The sequence below is a fragment of the Salmo trutta genome, chromosome 28 (genome assembly GCF_901001165.1).
Source record: "Salmo trutta chromosome 28, fSalTru1.1, whole genome shotgun sequence".
Lineage (NCBI taxonomy): Eukaryota > Metazoa > Chordata > Actinopteri > Salmoniformes > Salmonidae > Salmo > Salmo trutta.
In genome coordinates this window covers 200,584-221,793 of record NC_042984.1, presented here as the reverse complement: position 1 = coordinate 221,793, position 21,210 = coordinate 200,584, and the positions used below count along the sequence as shown (strand labels likewise).

General features: G+C 44.9%; 2 protein-coding genes across 7 annotated transcripts in view; one reads left to right on the top strand and one right to left on the bottom strand.

The window, feature by feature from the left end:
• LOC115165232 (isocitrate dehydrogenase [NAD] subunit gamma, mitochondrial) overlaps window positions 1-8,483 on the top strand; it is a 32,535-nt gene extending 24,052 nt beyond the window's left edge. For 4 of the 5 annotated variants that reach the window (XM_029718225.1, XM_029718224.1, XM_029718223.1 and 1 more), the window contains 6 exons: window positions 2,844-2,976; window positions 5,054-5,187; window positions 5,571-5,673; window positions 6,322-6,468; window positions 7,670-7,825; window positions 8,303-8,483. In XM_029718225.1, coding sequence (XP_029574085.1) covers window positions 2,844-2,976; window positions 5,054-5,187; window positions 5,571-5,673; window positions 6,322-6,468; window positions 7,670-7,825; window positions 8,303-8,404 — 775 coding nt within the window. In that variant the 3' untranslated portion in view covers window positions 8,405-8,483. The remainder of the gene's footprint in view (window positions 1-2,843; window positions 2,977-5,053; window positions 5,188-5,570; window positions 5,674-6,321; window positions 6,469-7,669; window positions 7,826-8,302) is intronic. The other variant, XM_029718226.1, reaches the window with a different exon arrangement.
• Window positions 8,484-13,201: 4,718 nt separating this feature from the next.
• Window positions 13,202-21,210, bottom strand: part of LOC115166402 (probable C->U-editing enzyme APOBEC-2) — a 33,413-nt gene continuing 25,404 nt past the window's right edge. Inside the window, exons 2-4 of one of the 2 annotated variants that reach the window (XM_029720309.1) lie at window positions 19,030-19,210; window positions 17,215-17,258; window positions 13,202-13,365 (exon numbers count right to left, since the gene is read on the bottom strand). In XM_029720309.1, the coding sequence (XP_029576169.1) occupies window positions 13,359-13,365; window positions 17,215-17,258; window positions 19,030-19,210 (232 nt within the window). In that variant the 3' untranslated portion in view covers window positions 13,202-13,358. Of the gene's footprint in view, window positions 13,366-17,098; window positions 17,259-19,029; window positions 19,211-21,210 lie in introns of those variants that run through there. The other variant, XM_029720307.1, reaches the window with a different exon arrangement.

Here is a 21,210-nt window from a genome sequence, read left to right as displayed (position 1 = left end):
CATTAAAACCTCACCACTATACCAACTAACCCTACACCCATTAAAACCTCACCACTATACCAACTAACCCTAGACCCATTAAAACCTCACTACTATACCAACTAACCCTACACCCATTAAAACCTCACCACTATACCAACTAAACCTAGACCCATTAAAACCTCACCACTATACCAACTAACCCTAGACCCATTAAAACCTCACTACTATACCAACTAACCCTAGACCCATTAAAACCTCACCACTATACCAACTAACCCTAGACCCATTAAAACCTCACCACTATACCAACTAAACCTAGACCCATTAAAACCTCACCACTATACCAACTAACCCTAGACCCATTAAAACCTCACCACTATACCAACTAACCCTAGACCCATTAAAACCTCCCCACTATACCAACTAACCCTACACCCATTAAAACCTCCCCACTATACCAACTAACCCTACACCCATTAAAACCTCCCCACTATACCAACTAACCCTAGACCCATTAAAACCTCACCACTATACCAACTAACCCCACACCCATTAAAACCTCCCCACTATACCAACTAACCCTAGACCCATTAAAACCTCACCACTATACCAACTAACCCTAGACCCATTAAAACCTCACCACTATACCAACTAACCCTAGACCCATTAAAACCTCACTACTATACCAACTAACCCTAGACCCATTAAAACCTCACCACTATACCAACTAACCCTAGACCCATTAAAACCTCACCACTATACCAACTAACCCTAGACCCATTAAAACCTCACCACTATACCAACTAACCCTACACCCATTAAAACCTCCCCACTATACCAACTAACCCTAGACCCATTAAAACCTCACCACTATACCAACTAACCCTAGACCCATTAAAACCTCCCCACTATACCAACTAACCCTAGACCCATTAAAACCTCACCACTATACCAACTAACCCTACACCCATTAAAACCTCCCCACTATACCAACTAACCCTAGACCCATTAAAACCTCACCACTATACCAACTTGCCCATCTTCCTCTACTACTCTCTTCACTGTCTCAGCATACGACACCTTCTGCACTAGTCTGATTCTGGCAACCTCAACCTACCTCTCTATCAGTGAACACCTCTGGTCTCCAGCACCATGGGTACCCTTACAGTTAACACACACAGATACTACACATTCCTTTGTCTCATGTCCTTCTGCTCACTTCTCACTTCCTCTCCAGCTCTGGAGCAGCAGGGTCATTCAAGTAGGTGGGATTAATGCAAAGACACACCTAGCCCAGAAGGCCGGCACATGGTGGCCCAGGGCTGAACCCCCTTGTTTTCGTTCAAAGTGAAAACACCACACGGAAAATGGGGCGGCCCACGACCTGCGGCTTTCTGCTTTAAAGCTGCAATATGTCACTTCGGGTGACGCGACTAAATTCACGTAGAAATGTGAGTTCTAAATCTGTCATTCGCATTGAAAGCAAGAAGCGGTAGATGAGGGATATTTCTATGTTTCCTGTGCATAAAGTTTGTATTTGCATCTTTTACTTTGGGTTTTGTACTCCAGATTCAAACAGCGGAAAATACTATATTTGTGGTTATTTACAGGTTTAGAAGGTAAAAGCATTCTCTTCTACACTATACACTGAGTCTACCAAACATTAGGAACACTATTAGGAAAACCTAATATTGAGTCTATGTCATGGAAAGAGCAGGTGTTCTTAATGTTTTGTAGTGCTTGTTTTTTTAAACTGACATTAGAACTATTAGAATTTTTGCAACCAGGAAATGGCGAAGAGATTTCTGCATATTGCACCTTTAACGTACAGCATGTCAATATCTTCTTTACTCCCCTTCCCTCCTGCCATCCCTCTGTCTCTCTCTCCCTCTGTTCTCTCACTCTGTCTCTCTCTCCCTCTCTCCCTGTGTTCTCTCACTCTGTCTCTCTCTCCCTCTGTTCTCTCACTCTGTTTCTCTCTCCCTGTGTTCTCTCACCCTGTTTCTCTCTCCCTGTGTTCTCTCACTCTGTCTCTCTCTCCCTCTGTTCCTGTGTTCTCTCACTCTGTTTCTCTCTCCCTGTGTTCTCTCACTCTGTCTCTCTCTCCCTCTGTTCCTGTGTTCTCTCACTCTGTCTCTCTCTCCCTCTGTTCTCTCACTCTGTTTCTCTCTCCCTGTGTTCTCTCACTCTGTCTCTCTCTCCCTCTGTTCCTGTGTTCTCTCACTCTGTTTCTCTCTCCCTTTGTTCTCTCACTCTTTCTCTCCCTCCCTGTGTTCTCTCACTCTGTCTCTCTCTCACTCTGTTCCTGTGTTCTCTCACTCTGTCTCTCTCTCCCTCTCTCCCTGTGTTCTCTCACTCTGTCTCTCTCTCCCTCTCTCCCTCTGTTCTCTCACTGTCTATCCCTCTGTCCCTCTGTTCTCTCACTCTGTCTCTCTCTCCCTCTGTTCTCTCACTCTGTTTCTCTCTCCCTGTGTTCTCTCACTCTGTCTCTCTCTCCCTCTGTTCCTGTGTTCTCTCACTCTGTTTCTCTCTCCCTTTGTTCTCTCACTCTTTCTCTCCCTCCCTCTGTTCTCTCACTCTTTCTCTCCCTCCCTCTGTTCTCTCACTCTGTCTCTCTCTCCCTCTGTTCCTGTGTTCTCTCACTCTGTTTCTCTCTCCCTTTGTTCTCTCACTCTGTCTCTCTCTCCCTCTCTCCCTCTGTTCTCTCACTGTCTCTCTCTCCCTCTGTTACTGTATTCGCTCACTCTGTCTCTCTCTCCCTCTGTTCCTCTGTTCTCTCACTCTGTCTCTCTCTCCCCCTCTCCCTGTGTTCTCTCACTCTGTTTTTCTCTCTTATGTCTTTCTGCCCTCCACCCCTCCAGTACCAGTCTGGACCTGTATGCCAACGTGATGCACTGCCAGTCTCTGCCAGGCGTTCGGACTCGTCACAGGAACATCGACATCATCATCATCAGAGAAAACACTGAGGGAGAATACAGCAGTCTGGAGCACGAGGTGTGTGTGTACGGTGTGTGTGTGTGTGTACGGTGTGTGTGTGTGTGTGTGTGTACGGTGTGTGTGTGTGTACGGTGTGTGTGTGTGTACGGTGTGTGTGTGTGTGTGTGTGTGTGTGTGTGTGTAATGTGTGTGTGTGTGTGTGTGTGTGTGTGTGTGTGTGTGTGTGTGTGTGTGTGTGTGTGTGTGTGTGTGGACGTGTTTAACTATACTTGTGGGGACCAGTAAATCGCACCCATGGTGCTTAGAATGACAGAAATCACATGTGATGATGGTAATTCATTTTAACAGCATAGAAATTAGTCTGCAAAATTGTAACAAAATGAAGTAGAATGATGTTCTTATACATGAAAAAGCTGAAAAGCAAAACATTGGCCGTTGTGTCTTCATCCCTGATTTAAAACAATATAATTGAAAAAACAAACAAAACATTCAGGCTAGAAGGCCAAGTCTCTTACACAGCAATACAACACAACTTCAAATTATAATATTTGTATAATATAATTTGTGAACGACCTGTCCTATAGGCTATTTGTATGAACATTTGAATGAATAAATAACAAAACACAGCTGTTGTCAAGTCCAATCTAGGCCTCTAGTTTAGTTTCGCCTAGGCGTGAACATTTTAAATAATGAATAAAACATGACTGTCTACAAACACAGTAATTAGCCTGTAAATTACTTGCATGCGCCAGCGCTTCGTTTGCACCAGGAACAATATAAACACCTGATCAACGCAGCTTGTGGATTTACAGTGCCTTCAGAAAGTATTCATACTACTTGACTTGTGGATTTACAGTGCCTTCAGAAAGTATTCATACTACTTGACTTGTGGATTTACAGTGCCTTCACAAAGTATTCATACCACTTGACTTGTGGATTTACAGTGCCTTCAGAAAGTATTCATACTACTTGACTTATTCCACATTTTGTTGTTACAGCCTGAATTCAAAATGTATTAAAAAAAATGTTTCACCCATTTTAACACAATACCCCATTATGGCAAAGTGAAAACATGTTTTTAGAAATGTATGCAAATGTATTGAAAATGAACACAAAAATATCTCATTGACATAAGTATTCACACCCCAGACCCAATACATCTTCGAATCACCTTTGGCAGTTGTGAGTCTTTCTGGGTAAGTCTCAATACATGTTAGAATCACCTTTGGCAGGGATTACAGCTGTGAGTCTTTCTGGGTAAGTCTCTAAGAGCTTTCCACACCTGGATTGAGCAAAATTTTCCCATTCTTTTTTTTTAAAACTCTTCAAGCTCTGTCAAATTGGCTGTGATCATTGCTAGAAAAACATTTTCATATTTTTCCATAGATTATAAAATTGTTTTAAGTCAAAACTGTAACTCACCCAACTCAGGAACATTCACTGTCTTCTTGGTAAGGAACTCCAGTGTAGGTTTGACCTTGTGTTTTAGGTTGTTGTCCTGCTGAAAGGTGAATTCATCTCCCAGTGTCTGGTGAAAAGCAGACTGGACCAGGTTTTCCTCTAGGATTTTGCCTGTGCTTAGCTCGAATGTAATTTATTTGCATCCTAAAAAACTCCCTAGTCCTTGCCAATGACAAGCATACCCATAACATGATGCAGCCACCACCATGCTTAAACATATGAAGAGTGGCACTCAGTGATGTGTTGTGTTGGATTTGCCCCAAACATAACACTATGTATTCAGGACAATGTTAATTTCTTTGCCACGTTTTTTTTCTCCCAGTTTTATTTTAGTGCCTTGATGCAAACAGGATGCATGTTTTAGAATTGTTTTTATTCTGTACAGGCTTCCTTCTTTTCACTATGTCATTTAGGTTAGTATTGTGGAGTAACTACAGCGCATCTAACACAACCTGTTAGCGTTGGTGCTTGACTGCTGTTAGGTCAGAATACTCGGATCAACCCTTTTCCTCGGCTAGAGCGTCCAGTTCGCTCCTGAGAGCAAAACGTTCTGAATATACAAATGGACAATCTGACAAGGCTTTGAATTTAGGAACTCCTAGAGCACTCTGACTCTCCAGTGAATTTAGGTACACACCCACAGTGTGACTCTCTCTCTGTCTCCTCTATGTAGAGTGTGTCTGGGGTGGTGGAGTGTCTGAAGATCATTACGAGGACCAACTCTCTGAGGATTGCTGACTATGCTTTCAGACTGGCCAGGGAGAGAGGTCGCCGTAGGGTCACCGCCGTCCACAAGGCCAACATCATGTCAGTGATACTCAGTAAATGTGCATGTTAGTTAGCTAGTTAGTTAGCTAGTTAGTTAGTTAGTTAGTTAGTTAGTTAATGCGTTAGTTAGTTAATGAGTTAGTTAGTTAGTTAGTTAGTGCGTTAGTTAGTTAATGAGTTAGCTAGCTAGCTAGTTAGTTAGTTAGTTAGTTAGTTAGTTAGTTAGTTAGTTAGTTAGTTAGTTAGTTAGTTAATGAGTTAGCTAGTTAGTTAATTAATTCATTAGTTAACTAGTTAGTTAATTAGGTATTTTAAACAGTGCTTCTTAGTGTGTTTTATTGAATCTGTGTGTGCATTTTGTATTAATTTGCCGTCTGATAAATCTGTGTGCGTGTGTGTGTGTGTGTGTGTGTGTTTAACAGGAAGCTAGGTGATGGTCTGTTCCTACAGTGTTGTAAGGAAGTTGCCGCGGGTTACCAAGACATCGCCTTCGACGCCATGATCGTGGACAACACCACCATGCAGGTAACCATAGCAACATCACTACTACACGCTTATAGAAAAAAGGGTTCAAAAATGGTTTGTCGGCTGTCTCCATAGGAGAACACATTTTTGGTTCCAGGTAGAACCCTCTGTTCTACATTGAACCCAAAAGGTTCTACCTGGAACCGAAAAGGGTTCTCATATGGGGACAGACGAAAAACTATTTTAGGATCTAGACACCACCATGCAGATAACCATAGCAACATCACTACTACACCTTGCAGGTAACCATAGCAACATCACCACTTCACCTTGCAGGTAACCATAGCAACATCACTACTACACCTTGCAGGTAACCATAGCAACATTACTACTACACATTGTAGGTAACCATAGAAACATCACTACTATACCATGCAGGTAACCATAGCAACATCACTACTACACCTTGCAGGTAACCATAGCAGCATGACTACTACACCTTGCAGGTAACCATAGCAACATCACTACTACACCTTGTGGGTAACCATAGCAACATCACTACTACACCGTGCGGGTATCCATAGCAACATCACTACTACACCTTGCAGATAACCATAGCAACACCACTGTAAACATTCATTAGGCTAATCAAATTGCATAATGTCTGTGTGTGTGTGTGTGTGTGTGTGTGTGTGTGTGTGTGCGTAGCTGGTGTCTAAGCCGCAGCAGTTTGACGTGATGGTGATGCCTAATCTCTATGGTAACGTGGTGAGCAATGTGTGTGCTGGTCTGGTGGGGGGGCCGGGACTTGTTCCAGGAGCCAACTACGGGACGGACTACGCAGTGTTCGAGTGTGTATGTACTCAGGGGGTGTGTGTAGCTGGGGCTGTGGATAGCTGGGGGTGTGGATAGCTGGGGGTGTAGATAGCTGGGGGTGTAGATAGCTGGGGGTGTAGATAGCTGGGGGTGTGGGTAGCTGGGGGTGTGTGTAGCTGGGGGTGTGGATAGCTGGGGGTGTGGATAGCTGGGGGTGTGGGTGTAGCTGGGGGTGTGGATAGCTGGGGGTGTGGGTAGCTGGGGGTGTGGGTGTAGCTGGGGGTGTGGATAGCTGGGGGTGTGGATAGCTGGGAGTGTGGGTAGCTGGGGGTGTGTGTAGCTGGGGGTGTGGATAGCTGGGGGTGTGGATAGCTGGGGGTGTGGATAGCTGGGGGTGTGGGTAGCTGGGGGTGTGGATAGCTGGGGGTGTGGGTAGCTGGGGGTGTGGATAGCTGGGGGTGTGGATAGCTGGGGGTGTGGATAGCTGGGGGTGTGGGTGTAGCTGAGGGTGTGGGTGTAGCTGGGGGTGTGGGTAGCTGGGGTGGGTGTAGCTGGGGGTGTGGATAGCTGGGGGTGTGGGTGTAGCTGGGGGTGTGGGCGTAGCTGGGGGTGTGGATAGCTGGAGGTGTGGGTAGCTGGGGGTGTGGATAGCTGGGGGTGTGGATAGCAGGGGGTGTGGGTAGCTGGGGTGGGTGTAGCTGGGGGTGTGGATAGCTGGGGGTGTGGGTGTAGCTGGGGGTGTGGGCGTAGCTGGGGGTGTGGATAGCTGGAGGTGTGGGTAGCTGGGGGTGTGGATAGCTGGGGGTGTGGATAGCAGGGGGTGTGGATAGCTGGGGTGGGTGTAGCTGGGGGTGTGGATAGCTGGGGGTGTGGATAGCAGGGGGTGTGGATAGCTGGGGGTGTGGATAGCAGGGGGTGTGGGTAGCTGGGGTGGGTGTAGCTGGGGGTGTGGATAGCTGGGGGTGTGGGTGTAGCTGGGGGTGTGGGTGTAGCTGGGGGTGTGGGTGTAGCTGGGGGTGTGGGTAGCTGGGGGTGTGGGTAGCTGGGGGTGTGGATAGCTGGGGGTGTGGATAGCAGGGGGTGTGGGCGTAGCTGGGGGTGTGGATAGCTGGAGGTGTGGGTAGCTGGGGGTGTGGATAGCTGGGGGTGTGGATAGCAGGGGGTGTGGGTAGCTGGGGGTGTGGGTTGCAGGGGGTGTGGGTAGCTGGGGGTGTGTGTATAATGTGTGTGTGTGTTGCAGGGCACCAGGAACACAGGGAAGAGCATAGCAGATGGTAACATAGCCAACCCTACAGCCATGTTACTAGCTTCCTGTCTGCTTCTGGACCATCTGAGGTTACATGCATACGCCACCATGATACGACGGGCTGTCATCGCTACGGTTACTGAGACACGGGTAACACACGCAGGCTGTTGCATAGGGATTTCTTCAATTCAATTCAAAGGGCTTTATTGGCATTGGAAACATTTGTTTACATTGCCAAGGGAAGAGCAAAAGTGGAAAAAAACTTAAAATGAACAGTAAACATCACAGTTGTTAAAAAATATAGACTTTTCAAATGGTATACTAATGTGCTAACAATGTGCAAATAGAAAATAGATAAACAGGTACTTATCTCTCTGTGGCTCAGTTGGTAGAGCATGGTGTTTGCAACGCCAGCATGGTGTGTGCAACGCCAGCATGGTGTGTGCAACGCCAGTGTTGTGGGTTCGATTCCCACGGGGGGCCAGTCCAAAAAAAATTTAAAATGCATGAAATGAAATGTATGCATTCACTACTGTAAGTCGCACTGGATAAGAGCGTCTGCTAAATGACTAAAATGTTAATTATTTCTCTCTCTGCCCTCTCAACCTGTCCTGTCTCTGTCTCTAGCTCCATACAGCTGACCTGGGAGGTCAGGGGTCAACGTCTGATGTGGTCCATTCCATCATGAAGGAGATCCAGAGCACTGGACCCCTAACACAGAACATCTAACACACACAGAACATCTAACACACACACACAGAACATCTAACACACACACAGAACATCTAACACACACACAGAACATCTAATACACACACAGCACATCTAATACACACACAGAACATCTAATACACACACACAACATCTAACACACACACAGAACATCTAACACACACAGAACATGTAACACAGAACATCTAATACACACACACACACAGAACATCTAATACACACACACACACACACAGAACATCTAATACACACACAGAACATCTAATACACACACAGAACATCTAACACACACACAGAACATCTAACACACACACAGCACATCTAACACACACACAGAACATCTAACACACACACAGCACATCTAACACACACAGAACATTTAACACACACACACACACAGAACATCTAATACACACACACACACACACACAGAACATCTAATACACACACAGAACATCTAATACACACACAGAACATCTAACACACACACAGAACATCTAACACACACACAGCACATCTAACACACACACAGAACATCTAACACACACACAGAACATCTAACACACACACAGCACATCTAACACACACACAGAACATCTAACACACACACAGAACATCTAATACACACACACAACATCTAACACACACACACACAGAACATCTAACACACACACAGAACATCTAATACACACACAGAACATCTGAATATTTATTTCACTTATGACTGTAGCCTACCCTATGGTTATGACCATATACTTATGACCCTATGACACTGTCATTATGATCCTATAATTATGACCCTATGATTATGACCGATGACCCTATAATTATGACCGTATAATTATGACCCTATAATTATGACCCTATAATTATGACCCTATGATTATGACCCATGACCCTATAATTATGACCCTATGATTATGACCCTATGATTATGACCCTATGACCCTATAGTTATGATCCTATGATTTTGACCCTATGATTATGACGATATGACCCTGTGATTATGACCCTATGATTATGACCCTATGACCCTATGATTATGACCCTATAATTATGATCCTATAATTATGACCCTATGATTATGACCCTATAATTATGACCCCATGACCCTATAATTATGATCCTATGATTATTACCCTATGATTTTGACCTTATTTAATTTCAAACAAAATATAATGTGTAGTATTTAGGATGATATATATACGGTATACATACACAGTATTTTGTACTGATGAATACAAATTTGGAGTATGTATCTACACACTTTTAATAGTACTGAAATCCTTTATATCTATGCGGTTAGTTAATATAGTTTAACATTTTTAAGTTAATTGATGAAGTGTTTATTTGACTTATAAACTAGTTGTAATCTACTCTGTATTGATTTTTTAAAATATCAATATTGTAAAGATTTCATATAATAAATTATATTGTCCACTCAACAATTATGCCTACTTCCATTCCTTCCTGTCTTCCTGTAGTCGATGAGTCTGTCTGTCTTCCATTCCTTCCTGTCTTCCTGTAGTTGATGAGTCTGTCTGTCTTCCATTCCTTCCTGTCTTCCTGTAGTCGATGAGTCTGTCTGTCTTCCATTCCTTCCTGTCTTCCTGTAGTTGATGACACTTTGCTTCTTGAAAGTACGATATCTTGGAAACTTGACTGCCGACATACAAAACATTTTGGGATTTTATCTATTAACAGCGGACTCATTTTTAAAAATACCCAAATAAAATGTTTTAGTGGAGTTTGGGGGTGGAGCTCAATATACAATATATGTTTCCTGTTTTATTTAGACAAGGAGTCAATGCTTAGACAAAGGTCTCTTCATTTTGACAGGGAATCAATGGTGAGACCACAGTCTCTTTATTTAGACAAGGAGTCAATGCTGAGACCAAGGTCTCTTTATTTTGACAGGAAGTCAAGGTCTCTTTATTTAGACAGGGAGTCAATGCTGAGACCAAGGTCTCTTAATTTAGACAGGGAGTCAATGCTGAGACCGAGGTCTCTTTATTTAGACAGGGAGTCAATGCTGAGATCAAGGTCTCTTTATTCAGACAGGGAGTCAATGCTGAGACCAAGGTGTCTTTATTTAGACAGGGAGTCAATGCTGAGACCAAGGTGTCTTTATTTAGACAGGGAGTCAATGCTGAGACCAAGGTCTCTTTATTTAGACAGGGAGTCAATGCTGAGACCAAGGTGTCTTTATTCAGACAGGGAGTCAATGCTGCTGACATGTAGAAGTGGTTGTAGCACTTGTTAATGTGGTTGTAGGACGTGTAGATGGGGATGTAGGATGTGTAGATGGGGTTGTAGGATGTGTAGATGGGGATGTAGGATGTGTAGATGGGGTTGTAGGATGTGTAGATGGGGTTGTAGGATGTGTAGATGGGGTTGGAGGATGTGTAGATGGGGTTGTAGGATGTGTAGATGGGGTTGGAGGATGTGTAGATGGGGTTGTAGGATGTGTAGATGTGGTTGGAGGATGTGTAGATGGGGTTGTAGGATGTGTAGATGGGGTTGTAGGATGTGTAGATGGGGTTGTAGGATGTGTAGATGGGGTTGGAGGATGTGTAGATGGGGTTGGAGGATGTGTAGATGGGGTTGTAGGATGTGTAGATGTGGTTGTAGGATGTGTAGATGGGGTTGTAGGATGTGTAGATGGGGTTGGAGGATGTGTAGATGGGGTTGTAGGATGTGTAGATGGGGTTGTAGGATGTGTAGGTGGGGTTGGAGGATGTGTAGATGGGGTTGTAGGACGTGTAGATGTGTAGATGGGGTTGTAGGATGTGTAGATGTGGTTTTAGGATGTGTAGGATGTGTAGATGGGGTTGGAGGATGTGTAGATGGGGTTGTAGTTGTAGTCAGGGTGTGGGGGTGTGAAATTAAACTTTTGTCTGATAATTGCACTTTATGTTTCTGTCTCTTTATGTGATGAAACAATAAATACTTAATGGACAAACCAAACCCAGTGTTTTTTTAATGGCTACCCCAGCTTGACTTGCTATAAGCCTCATGATGGAAACAGGAAGAGAAGGAGGGATGGTTTTGACTGCACCTGAAACAGAAACGCACAGAGAAAACAAATACAAAAAGGAAAAGTTAATACTATCTCTCTGTGCGTGTGTGTGTGGGTGCATGTATGTACCTTTACTTGAGGATGGTGTTCAGTCTGGACTGGTAGTATTGGTAGTTGTCCTGGCAGTCCTCCCAGGGGTTAAAGGTCATGTCCTCCTCCTTCTCTACAAACGTTTCCCAGACAGACAAAAGTCAGACGGCTTCATCATCCTTATCCTCACACCCAGTGACGCCAGGCACCGCAGCCCCACCTAGCACACAGAGACACAAACACACACACACACACAGCACACACAGCACGCACACACACACACACACACACACACACACACACACACACACACACACACACACACACACACACACACGCACAGCACGCACACACACACAGCACGCACACACACACACACACACACACACACACACACACAGCACGCACACACACACACACACACACACACACACACAGCACGCACACACACACACACACACACAACACACACAGCACACAGCACACAGCACGCACATATACTGTATGAGAGAGAGTGAGTCTATTTTGGTATTTGGTATTTTATTAGGATCCCCATAAGCTGTTGCAAAAGCAGCAGCTACTCTTCCTGGGGTCCACACAGAACATGAAGCATGACATAATACAGAACATTTATAGACAAGAACAGCACAAAGACAGAACTACATACATTTGTTTTAAGGCACACGTAGCCTACATATCAATGCATACACACAAACTATCTGGGTCCAATACATTTACATTTACATTTTAGTCATTTAGCAGACGCTCTTATCCAGAGCGACTTACAGTAGTGAATGCATACATTTCATACAATTTCATACATTTTTTTTTTTTCCTGTGCTGGCCCCCCGTGGGAATCGAACCCACAACCCTGGTGTTGCAAACACCATGCTCTACCAACTGAGCTACAGGGAAGGGGAGAGGAGTTGTGCCGCGAGGTGTTGCTTTATCTGTTTTATGAAACCAGGTTTGCTGTTTGTTTGAACAATATGAGATGGAGGGAAGTTCCATGCAATAAGGGCTCTATAATATACTGTATGCTTTCTTGAATTTGTTCTGGATTTGGGGACTGTGAAAAGACCCTTGGTGGCATGACTGCTGTGTGTGTGTCAGAGCTGTGTGTAAGTTGACTATGTAAACAATTTGGGATTTTCAACACATTATTTCTCATAAAAAGAAGTGATGCAGTCAGTCTCTCCTCAACTCTTAGCCAAGAGAGACTGGCATGCATAGTATTTATATCAGCCCTCTGATTACAATGAAGAGCAAGACCTGCCGCTCTGCTGCCCATCTCTGTGTGTGTGGGAGGGGGATTGGCACCTCTATCTCAGGCTCCTCCCACAGGAAGAGGCGGGACATGAGGAGGTAGAGGCAAATCAAATCAAATCAAATTTATTTATATAGCCCTTCGTACATCAGCTGAAATCTCAAAGTGCTGTACAGAAACCCAGCCTAAAACCCCAAACAGCAAGCAATGCATGTGAAAGAAGCACGGTGGCTGGGAAAAACTCCCTAGGAAAAACTCCTGAGAAAGGCCAAAAACCTAGGAAGAAACCTAGAGAGGAACCAGGCTATGAGGGGTGGCCAGTCCTCTTCTGGCTGTGCCGGGTGGATATTATAACAGAACATGGTCAAGATGTTAAAATGTTCGTAAATGACCAGCATGGTCAAATAATAATAATCATAGTAATTGTCGAGGGTGCAACAAGCACGTCCGGTGAACAGGTCAGGGTTCCATAGCCGCAGGCAGAACAGTTGAAACTGGAGCAGCAGCATGGCCAGGTGGACTGGGGACAGCAAGGAGTCATCATGCCAGGTAGTCCTGAGGCATGGTCCTAGGGCTCAGGTCCTCCGAGAGAAAGAAAGAAAGAGAGAAAGAGAGAATTAGAGAGAGCATATTTACATTCACACAGGACACCGGATAAGACAAGAGAATACTCCAGATGTAACAGACTGACCCTAGCCTCCCGACACATAAACTACTGCAGCATAAATACTGGAGGCTGAGACAGGAGGGATCAGAAGACACTGTGGCCCCATCCGATGATACCCCCGGACAGGGCCAAACAGGCAGGATATAACCCCACCCACTTTGCCAAAGCACAGCCCCCACACCACTAGAGGGATATCTACAACCACCAACTTACCGTCCGAAGACAAGGCCGAGTATAGCCCACAAAGATCTCCGCCACGGCACAACCCAAGGGGGGGGCGCCAACCCAGACAGGAAGACCACGTCAGTGGCTCAACCTACTCAAGTGACGCACCCCTCCCATGGACGGCATGGAAGAACACCAGTAAGTCAGTGACTCAGCCCCTGTAAAAGGGTTAGAGGCAGAGAATCCCAGTGGGAAGAGGGGAACCGACAAGGCAGAGACAGCAAGGGCGGTTCGTTGCTCCAGCCTTTCCGTTCACCTTCACACTCCTGGGCCAGACTATACTTAATCATAGGACCTACTGAAGAGATAAGTCTTCAGTAAAGACTTAAAGGTTGAGACTGAGTCTGCGTCTCTCACATGGGTAGGCAGACCATTCCATAAAAATGGAGCTCTATAGGAGAAAGCCCTACCTCCAGCCGTTTGCTTAGAAATTCTAGGGACAATTAGGAGGCCTGCGTCTTGTGACCGTAGCGTACGTGTAGGTATGTACGGCAGGACCAAATCGGAAAGATAGGTAGGAGCAAGCCCATGTAATGCTTTGTAGGTTAGCAGTAAAACCTTGAAATCAGCCCTTGCCTTAACAGGAAGCCAGTGTAGGGAGGCTAGCACTGGAGTAATATGATCAAATTTTTTGGTTCTAGTCAGGATTCTAGCAGCCGTATTTAGCACTAACTGAAGTTTGTTTAGTGCTTTATCCGGGTAGCCGGAAAGTAGAGCATTGCAGTAGTCGAGCCTAGAAGTAACAAAAGCATGGATTAATTTTTCTGCGTCATTTTTGGACAGAAAGTTTCAGATTTTTGCAATGTTACGTAGATGGAAAAAAGCTGTCCTTGAAGCAGTCTTGATATGTTCTTCAAAAGAGAGATCAGGGTCCAGAGTAACGCCGAGGTCCTTCACAGTTTTATTTGAGACGACTGTACAACCATCCAGATTAATTGTCAGATTCAACAGAAGATCTCTTTGTTTCTTGGGACCTAGGACAAGCATCTCTGTTTTGTCCGAGTTTAAAAGTAGAAAATTTGCAGCCATCCACTTCCTTATGTCTGAAACACAGGCTTCTAGCGAGGGCAATTTTGGGGCTTCACCATGTTTCATTGAAATGTACAGCTGTGTGTCGTCCGCATAGCAGTGAAATTTAACATTATGTTTTCGAATGACATCCCCAAGAGGTAAAATATATAGTGAAAACAATAGTGGTCCTAGAACGGAACCTTGAGGAACACCGAAATTTACAATTGATTTGTCAGAGGACGAACCATTCACAGAGACAAACTGATATCTTTCCGACAGATAAGATCTAAACCAGGCCAGAACTTGTCCATGTAGACCAATTTGGGTTTCCAATCTCTCCAAAAGAATGTGGTGATCGATGGTATCAAAAGCGGCACTAAGATCTAGGAGCATGAGGACAGATGCAGAGCCTCGGTCTGACGTCATTAAAAGGTCATTTACCACCTTCACAAGTGCAGTCTCAGTGCTATGATGGGGTCTAAAACCAGACTGAAGCGTTTCGTATACATTGTTTGTCTTCAGGAAGGCAGTGAGTTGCTGCGCAACAACTTTTTCTACAATTTTTGAGAGGAATGGAAGATTCGATATAGGCCGATAGTTTTTTATAATTTCTGGGTCAAGATTCGGCTTTTTCAAGAGAGGCTTTATTACTGCCACTTTTAGTGAGCTTGGTACACATCCGGTGGATAGAGAGCCGTTTATTATGTTCAACATAGGAGGGCCAAGCACAGGAAGCAGCTCTTTCAGTAGTTTGTTGGAATAGGGTCCAGTATGCAGCTTGAGGGTTTGGAGGCCATGATTATTTTCATCATTATGTCGAGAGATATAGTACTAAAACACTTTAGTATCTCCCTTGATCCTAGGTCCTGGCAGAGTTGTGCAGACTCAGGACAATGGAGCCCTGGAGGAATACCCAGATTTAAAGAGGAGTCCGTAATTTGCTTTCTAATGATCATGATCTTTTCCTCAAAGAAGTTCATAAATGTATTACTGCTGAAGTGAAAGCCATCCTCCATTTGCGAATGCTGCTTTTTAGTTAGCTTTGCGACAGTGTCAAAAAGAAATTTCGGATTGTTCTTATTTTCCTCAATTAAGTTGGAAAAATAGGATGATCGTGCAGCAGTGAGGGCTCTTCGATACTGCACGGTACTGTCTTTCCAAGCTAGTCGGAAGACTTCCAGTTTAGTGTGGCGCCATTTCCGTTCCAATTTTCTGGAAGCTTGCTTCAGAGCTCGTGTATTTTCTGTATACCAGGGAGCTAGTTTCTTATGACAGATGTTTTTAATTTTTAGGGGTGCAACTGCATCTAGGGTATTGCGCAAGGTTAAATTGAGTTCCTCGGTTAGGTGGTTAACTGATTCTTGTCCTCTGACGTCCTTGGGTAGGCAGAGGGAGTCTGGAAGGGCATCAAGGAATCTTTGGGTTGTCTGAGAATTTATAGCACGACTTTTAATCTTCCTTGGTTGGGGTCTGAGCAGATTATTTGTTGCAATTGTAAACGCAATAAAATGGTGGTCCGATAATCCAGGATTATGAGGAAAAACATTAAGATCCACAACATTTATTCCATGGGACAAAACTAGGTCCAGAGTATGACTGTGGCAGTGAGTAGGTCCAGAGACATGTTGGACAAAACCCACTGAGTCGATGATGGCTCCGAAAGCCTTTTGGAGTGGGTCTGTGGACTTTTCCATGTGAATGTTAAAGTCACCAAAAATTTGAATATTATCTGCTATGACTACAAGATCCGATAGGAATTCAGGGAACTCAGTAAGGAACACTGCATATGGCCCAGGAGGCCTGTAAACAGTAGCTATAAAAAGTGATTGATTAGGCTGCATAGATTTCATGACTAGAAGCTCAAAAGACGAAAACGTCATTGTTTTTTTTTTTGTAAATTGAAATTTGCTATCGTAAATGTTAGCAACACCTCCGCCTTTGCCGGATGCACGGGGGGTATGGTCACTAGTGTAACCAGGGGGTGAGGCCTCATTTAACACAGTAAATTCATCAGGCTTAAGCCATGTTTCAGTCAGGCCAATCACATCAAGATTATGATCAGTGATTAGTTCATTGACTATAACTGCCTTGGAAGTGAGGGATCTAACATTAAGTAACCCAATTTTGAGATGTGAAGTATCACAATCTCTTTCAATAATGGCAGGAATGGAGGAGGTCTTTATACTAGTAAGATTACTGAAGCGAACACCGTCATTTTTAATTTTGCCCAACCTAGATCGAGGCACAGACACGTTCTCAATGGGGAAAGCTGAGCTGACTACGCTAACTGTGCTAGTGGCAGACTCCACTAAGCTGGCAGGCTGGCTAACAGCCTGTTGCCTGGCCTGCACCCTATTTCATTGTGGAGCTAGAGGAGTTAGAGCCCTGTCTATGTTCGTAGATAAGATGAGAGCACCCCTCCAGCTAGGATGGAGTCCGTCACTCCTCAGAGGCGGAGCTTCTTTCTCTGTCTGAGGACATCGGCCATCTTGGTGTAGCAGGCTGCACAGGGACTGGAAAATACGTACCACCTGACCTCGTATTCCTGGGAGGAGTCAAAGTGGGGGAGGACCTGTGGGCGAGAAGGGGAGAATCTGAGTCACAGAGTTGGTACGAGGGTACATCTAGAGGGGGAATATGTGTCATAGAGTTGGTACGAGGGTACACCTAGAGGGGGGATTATGTGTCATAGAGTTGGTACGAGGGTACATCTAGAGGGGAGAATCTGAGTCACAGAGTTGGTACGAGGGTACATCTAGAGGGGGAATATGTGTCAGAGTTGGTACGAGGGTACATCTAGAGGGGGAATATGTGTCATAGAGTTGGTACGAGGGTACACCTAGAGGGGGAATATGTGTCATAGAGTTGGTACGAGGGTACAGCTAGAGGGGGGAATATGTGTCATAGAGTTGGTACGAGGGTACACCTAGAGGGGGGAATATGTGTCAGAGTTGGTACGAGGGCACATCTAGAGGGGGAATATGTGTCATAGCGTTGGTACGAGGGTACATCTAGAGGGGAGAATCTGAGTCACAGAGTTGGTACGAGGGTACACCTAGAGGGGGGAATATGTGTCAGAGTTGGTACGAGGGTACATCTAGAGGGGGAATATGTGTCATAGAGTTGGTACGAGGGTACATCTAGAGGGGGAATATGTGTCATAGAGTTGGTACGAGGGTACATCTAGAGGGGGAATATGTGTCATAGAGTTGGTACGAGGGTACATCTAGAGGGGGAATATGTGTCATAGAGTTGGTACGAGGGTACACCTAGAGGGGGAATATGTGTCAGAGTTGGTACGAGGGTACATCTAGAGGGGGAATATGTGTCATAGAGTTGGTACGAGGGTACACCTAGAGGGGGGGATATGTGTCATAGAGTTGGTACGAGGGTACACCTAGAGGGGGAATATGTGTCATAGAGTTGGTACGAGGGTACACCTAGAGGGGGAATATGTGTCATAGAGTTGGTACGAGGGTACATCTAGAGGGGGAATATGTGTCATAGAGTTGGTACGAGGGTACATCTAGAGGGGGAATATGTGTCAGAGTTGGTACGAGGGTACATCTAGAGGGGGAATATGTGTCATAGAGTTGGTACGAGGGTACACCTAGAGGGGGAATATGTGTCATAGAGTTGGTACGAGGGTACACCTAGAGGGGGAATATGTGTGATTTTCACTTCTTTGACAGAATGGGCAGCACCATTGAGGGCTATCTCCTTTGTAAAGTAGTCAATTTCGTGTCAAAAGGTCCATACCGCCATACTGGAGTGTTTAGTTTGAACAGGTATCAAGCCAAGGTTGTTGATTTATATCTCCTGTTTGCTGAGGAGTATTATTCATTGGCTGACCCCTGCTGCTGACCTGGATGGAATTCTGTGATATCTGTGAACCAAGTTGACTACTTCAATATGGCGAAAGCCCTCAATGGTGCATCCCACGATAAAACTGGCTTCATGGTGCATCCCACACTAAAACTGGCTTCATGGTGCATCCCACAATAAAACTGGCTTCATGGTGCATCCCACGATAAAACTGGCTTCGTGGTGCATCCCACACTAACACTGGCTTCATGGTGCATCCCACACTAAAACTGGCTTCATGGTGCATCCCACACTAAAACTGGCTTCATGGTGCATCCCACACTAAAACTGGCTTCATGGTGCATCCCACGATAAAACTGGCTTCATGGTGCATCCCACACTAAAACTGGCTTCATGGTGCATCCCACAATAAAACTGGCTTCATGGTGCGTCCCACATTAAAACTGGCTTCATGGTGCGTCCCACACTAAAACTGCCGTTGATCAAAGTGAGCCCTCTATCCAACTTTATGTTGTTACCCGTCTGAAGAAGGCCACCTCTACATGTGCGGTGGCGTGTTCGTCCTCCATGTATCCCTGTAGTGGATCAGTGGCGCCCTCCGGAGTCTCCACGCGGTAACATAGCAACGTCTTATTACGACCAGATGAATACTCAACGTTCCGGAATTGGAACTTAAAGTAGAACGGACTCATCTGCTCCCTGTGGGGAGAAGGGGAGAGGGAGGGAGAGAAAAAGAAGGAGATAAAGAGAGAGAGGATAAGCTACAGGTGGCGACCTGCTGGTTGAGGTCAAATAAGCCTCCAAGCCAAATATACCCTGCCATGACCCGGATTCGAAACAGGGTTGCTGCAGCCACAACACAGAGTACTAACTGGTGCAAACAGAGGAGATGATCGTGGACTTCAGGAAACAGCAGAGGGAGCACCCCCCTATCCACATCGACGGGACAGTAGTGGAGAGGGTGGAGAGTTTTAAGTTCCTCGGCGTATACATCACTGACAAACTGAAATGGTCCACCCACACAGACAGTTTGGTGAAGAAGGCGCAGCAGCGCCTCTTCAACCTCAGGAGGCTGAAGAAATTTGGCTTGTCACCCAAAACCCTGACAAACTTTTACAGATGCACAATTGAGAGCATCCTGTCGGGCTGTATCACCGCCTGGTACGGCAACTGCACCGCCCTCAACCGCAGGGCTCTCCAGAGGGTAGTGAGGTCTGCACAACGCATCACCGGGTGCAAACTACCTGCCCTCCAGGACACCTACACCACCCGATGTCACAGGAAGGCCAAAAAGATCATCAAGGACAACAACCACCCGAGCCACTGCCTGTTCACCCCGCTATCATCCAGAAGGCGAGGTCAGTACAGGTGCATCAAAGCTGGAACCGAGAGACTGAAAAACAGCTTATATCTCAAGGCCATCAGACTGCTAAACAGCAATCACTAACTCAGAGAGGCTACTGCCTACATTGAGACCCAATCACTGGCCACTTTAATAAATGGATCACTAGTCACTTTAAATAATGCCACTTTAAATAATGATACTTTAATAATGTTTACGTATCTTACATTACATATCACATGTATATACTGTATTTTATACCATCTACTGCACCTTGCCTATGCCGCTCGGCCATCGCTCATCCATATACTTACATGTACATATTCTCATTCACCCCTTTAGATTTGTGTGTATTAGGTAGTTGTTGGGGAATTGTTAGATTACTTGTTAGATTTTACTGCACTGTCAGAACTAGAAGCACAAGCATTTCACTACACTCGCATTAACATCTGCTAACCATGTGCTTGTGACCAATAAAATGAGATTAGGATTTGATTTGATAACTACTATAGGATCACGGCACTCTTCTGGAGGACATGGCTAACACAAGGCAGAGTGCTATTCCAAATCCTAACAGTATCCCTTACCCTATTTTGATTAAACCCTGAAAATATAACTGTTATAAATGAAGCCCCAGGGACCTCAGAGTTAGTGGTAGAGCCCCGGGAGAGAGGTAGGGGGTGTATTGGGACCGGCTGTCATGGTAACAGTCACTACTAATGAATGAAATCAAATAAAATGTTATTTGTCACATGCGCCGAATACAACAGGTGTAGACCTTACAGTGAAATGCTTACTTACAAGCCCTTAACCAACAATGCAGTTCAAGAAATAGAGTAAAGAAAATATTTACTAAAAACACTAAAGTGAAAAAATCAAGTCAATCAAAAAGTAACACAAGAAATGTACATAACAATAACGAGGCTATATACAGGATGTACCAGTACCGAGTCAATGCGGGGTTAAAGGTTAATCGAGGTAATTTGTAAAGTGACTACAAACCTCTGTTATGGTGGGGCTTGGCTTCTTTGATCATGACATAACAATCATTATAAAACTGGTTGTTTGGATCCTGGATGCTGATTGGACAAGCAGTGTTTGAAGTCGATAATGGTTCCAATAGTTTTTCCACCAGGCGTTTTTTCTCATAAGGTATAGAAACACTTACAGTAAAGGTTGTGATTCATGTAGGCTTGCCCTGGCATGACGTTTTGATAACTGTGTAAATTACTCCTGGAGAAGGTGACTTCTATCAGTATATTCACCTGTATTTACCCCCCATAAATGGGTTAGCGTTAACCCTAACCCTAACCCCCCATAAATGGGTTAGGGTTAACGCTAACCCCCCATACCCCCC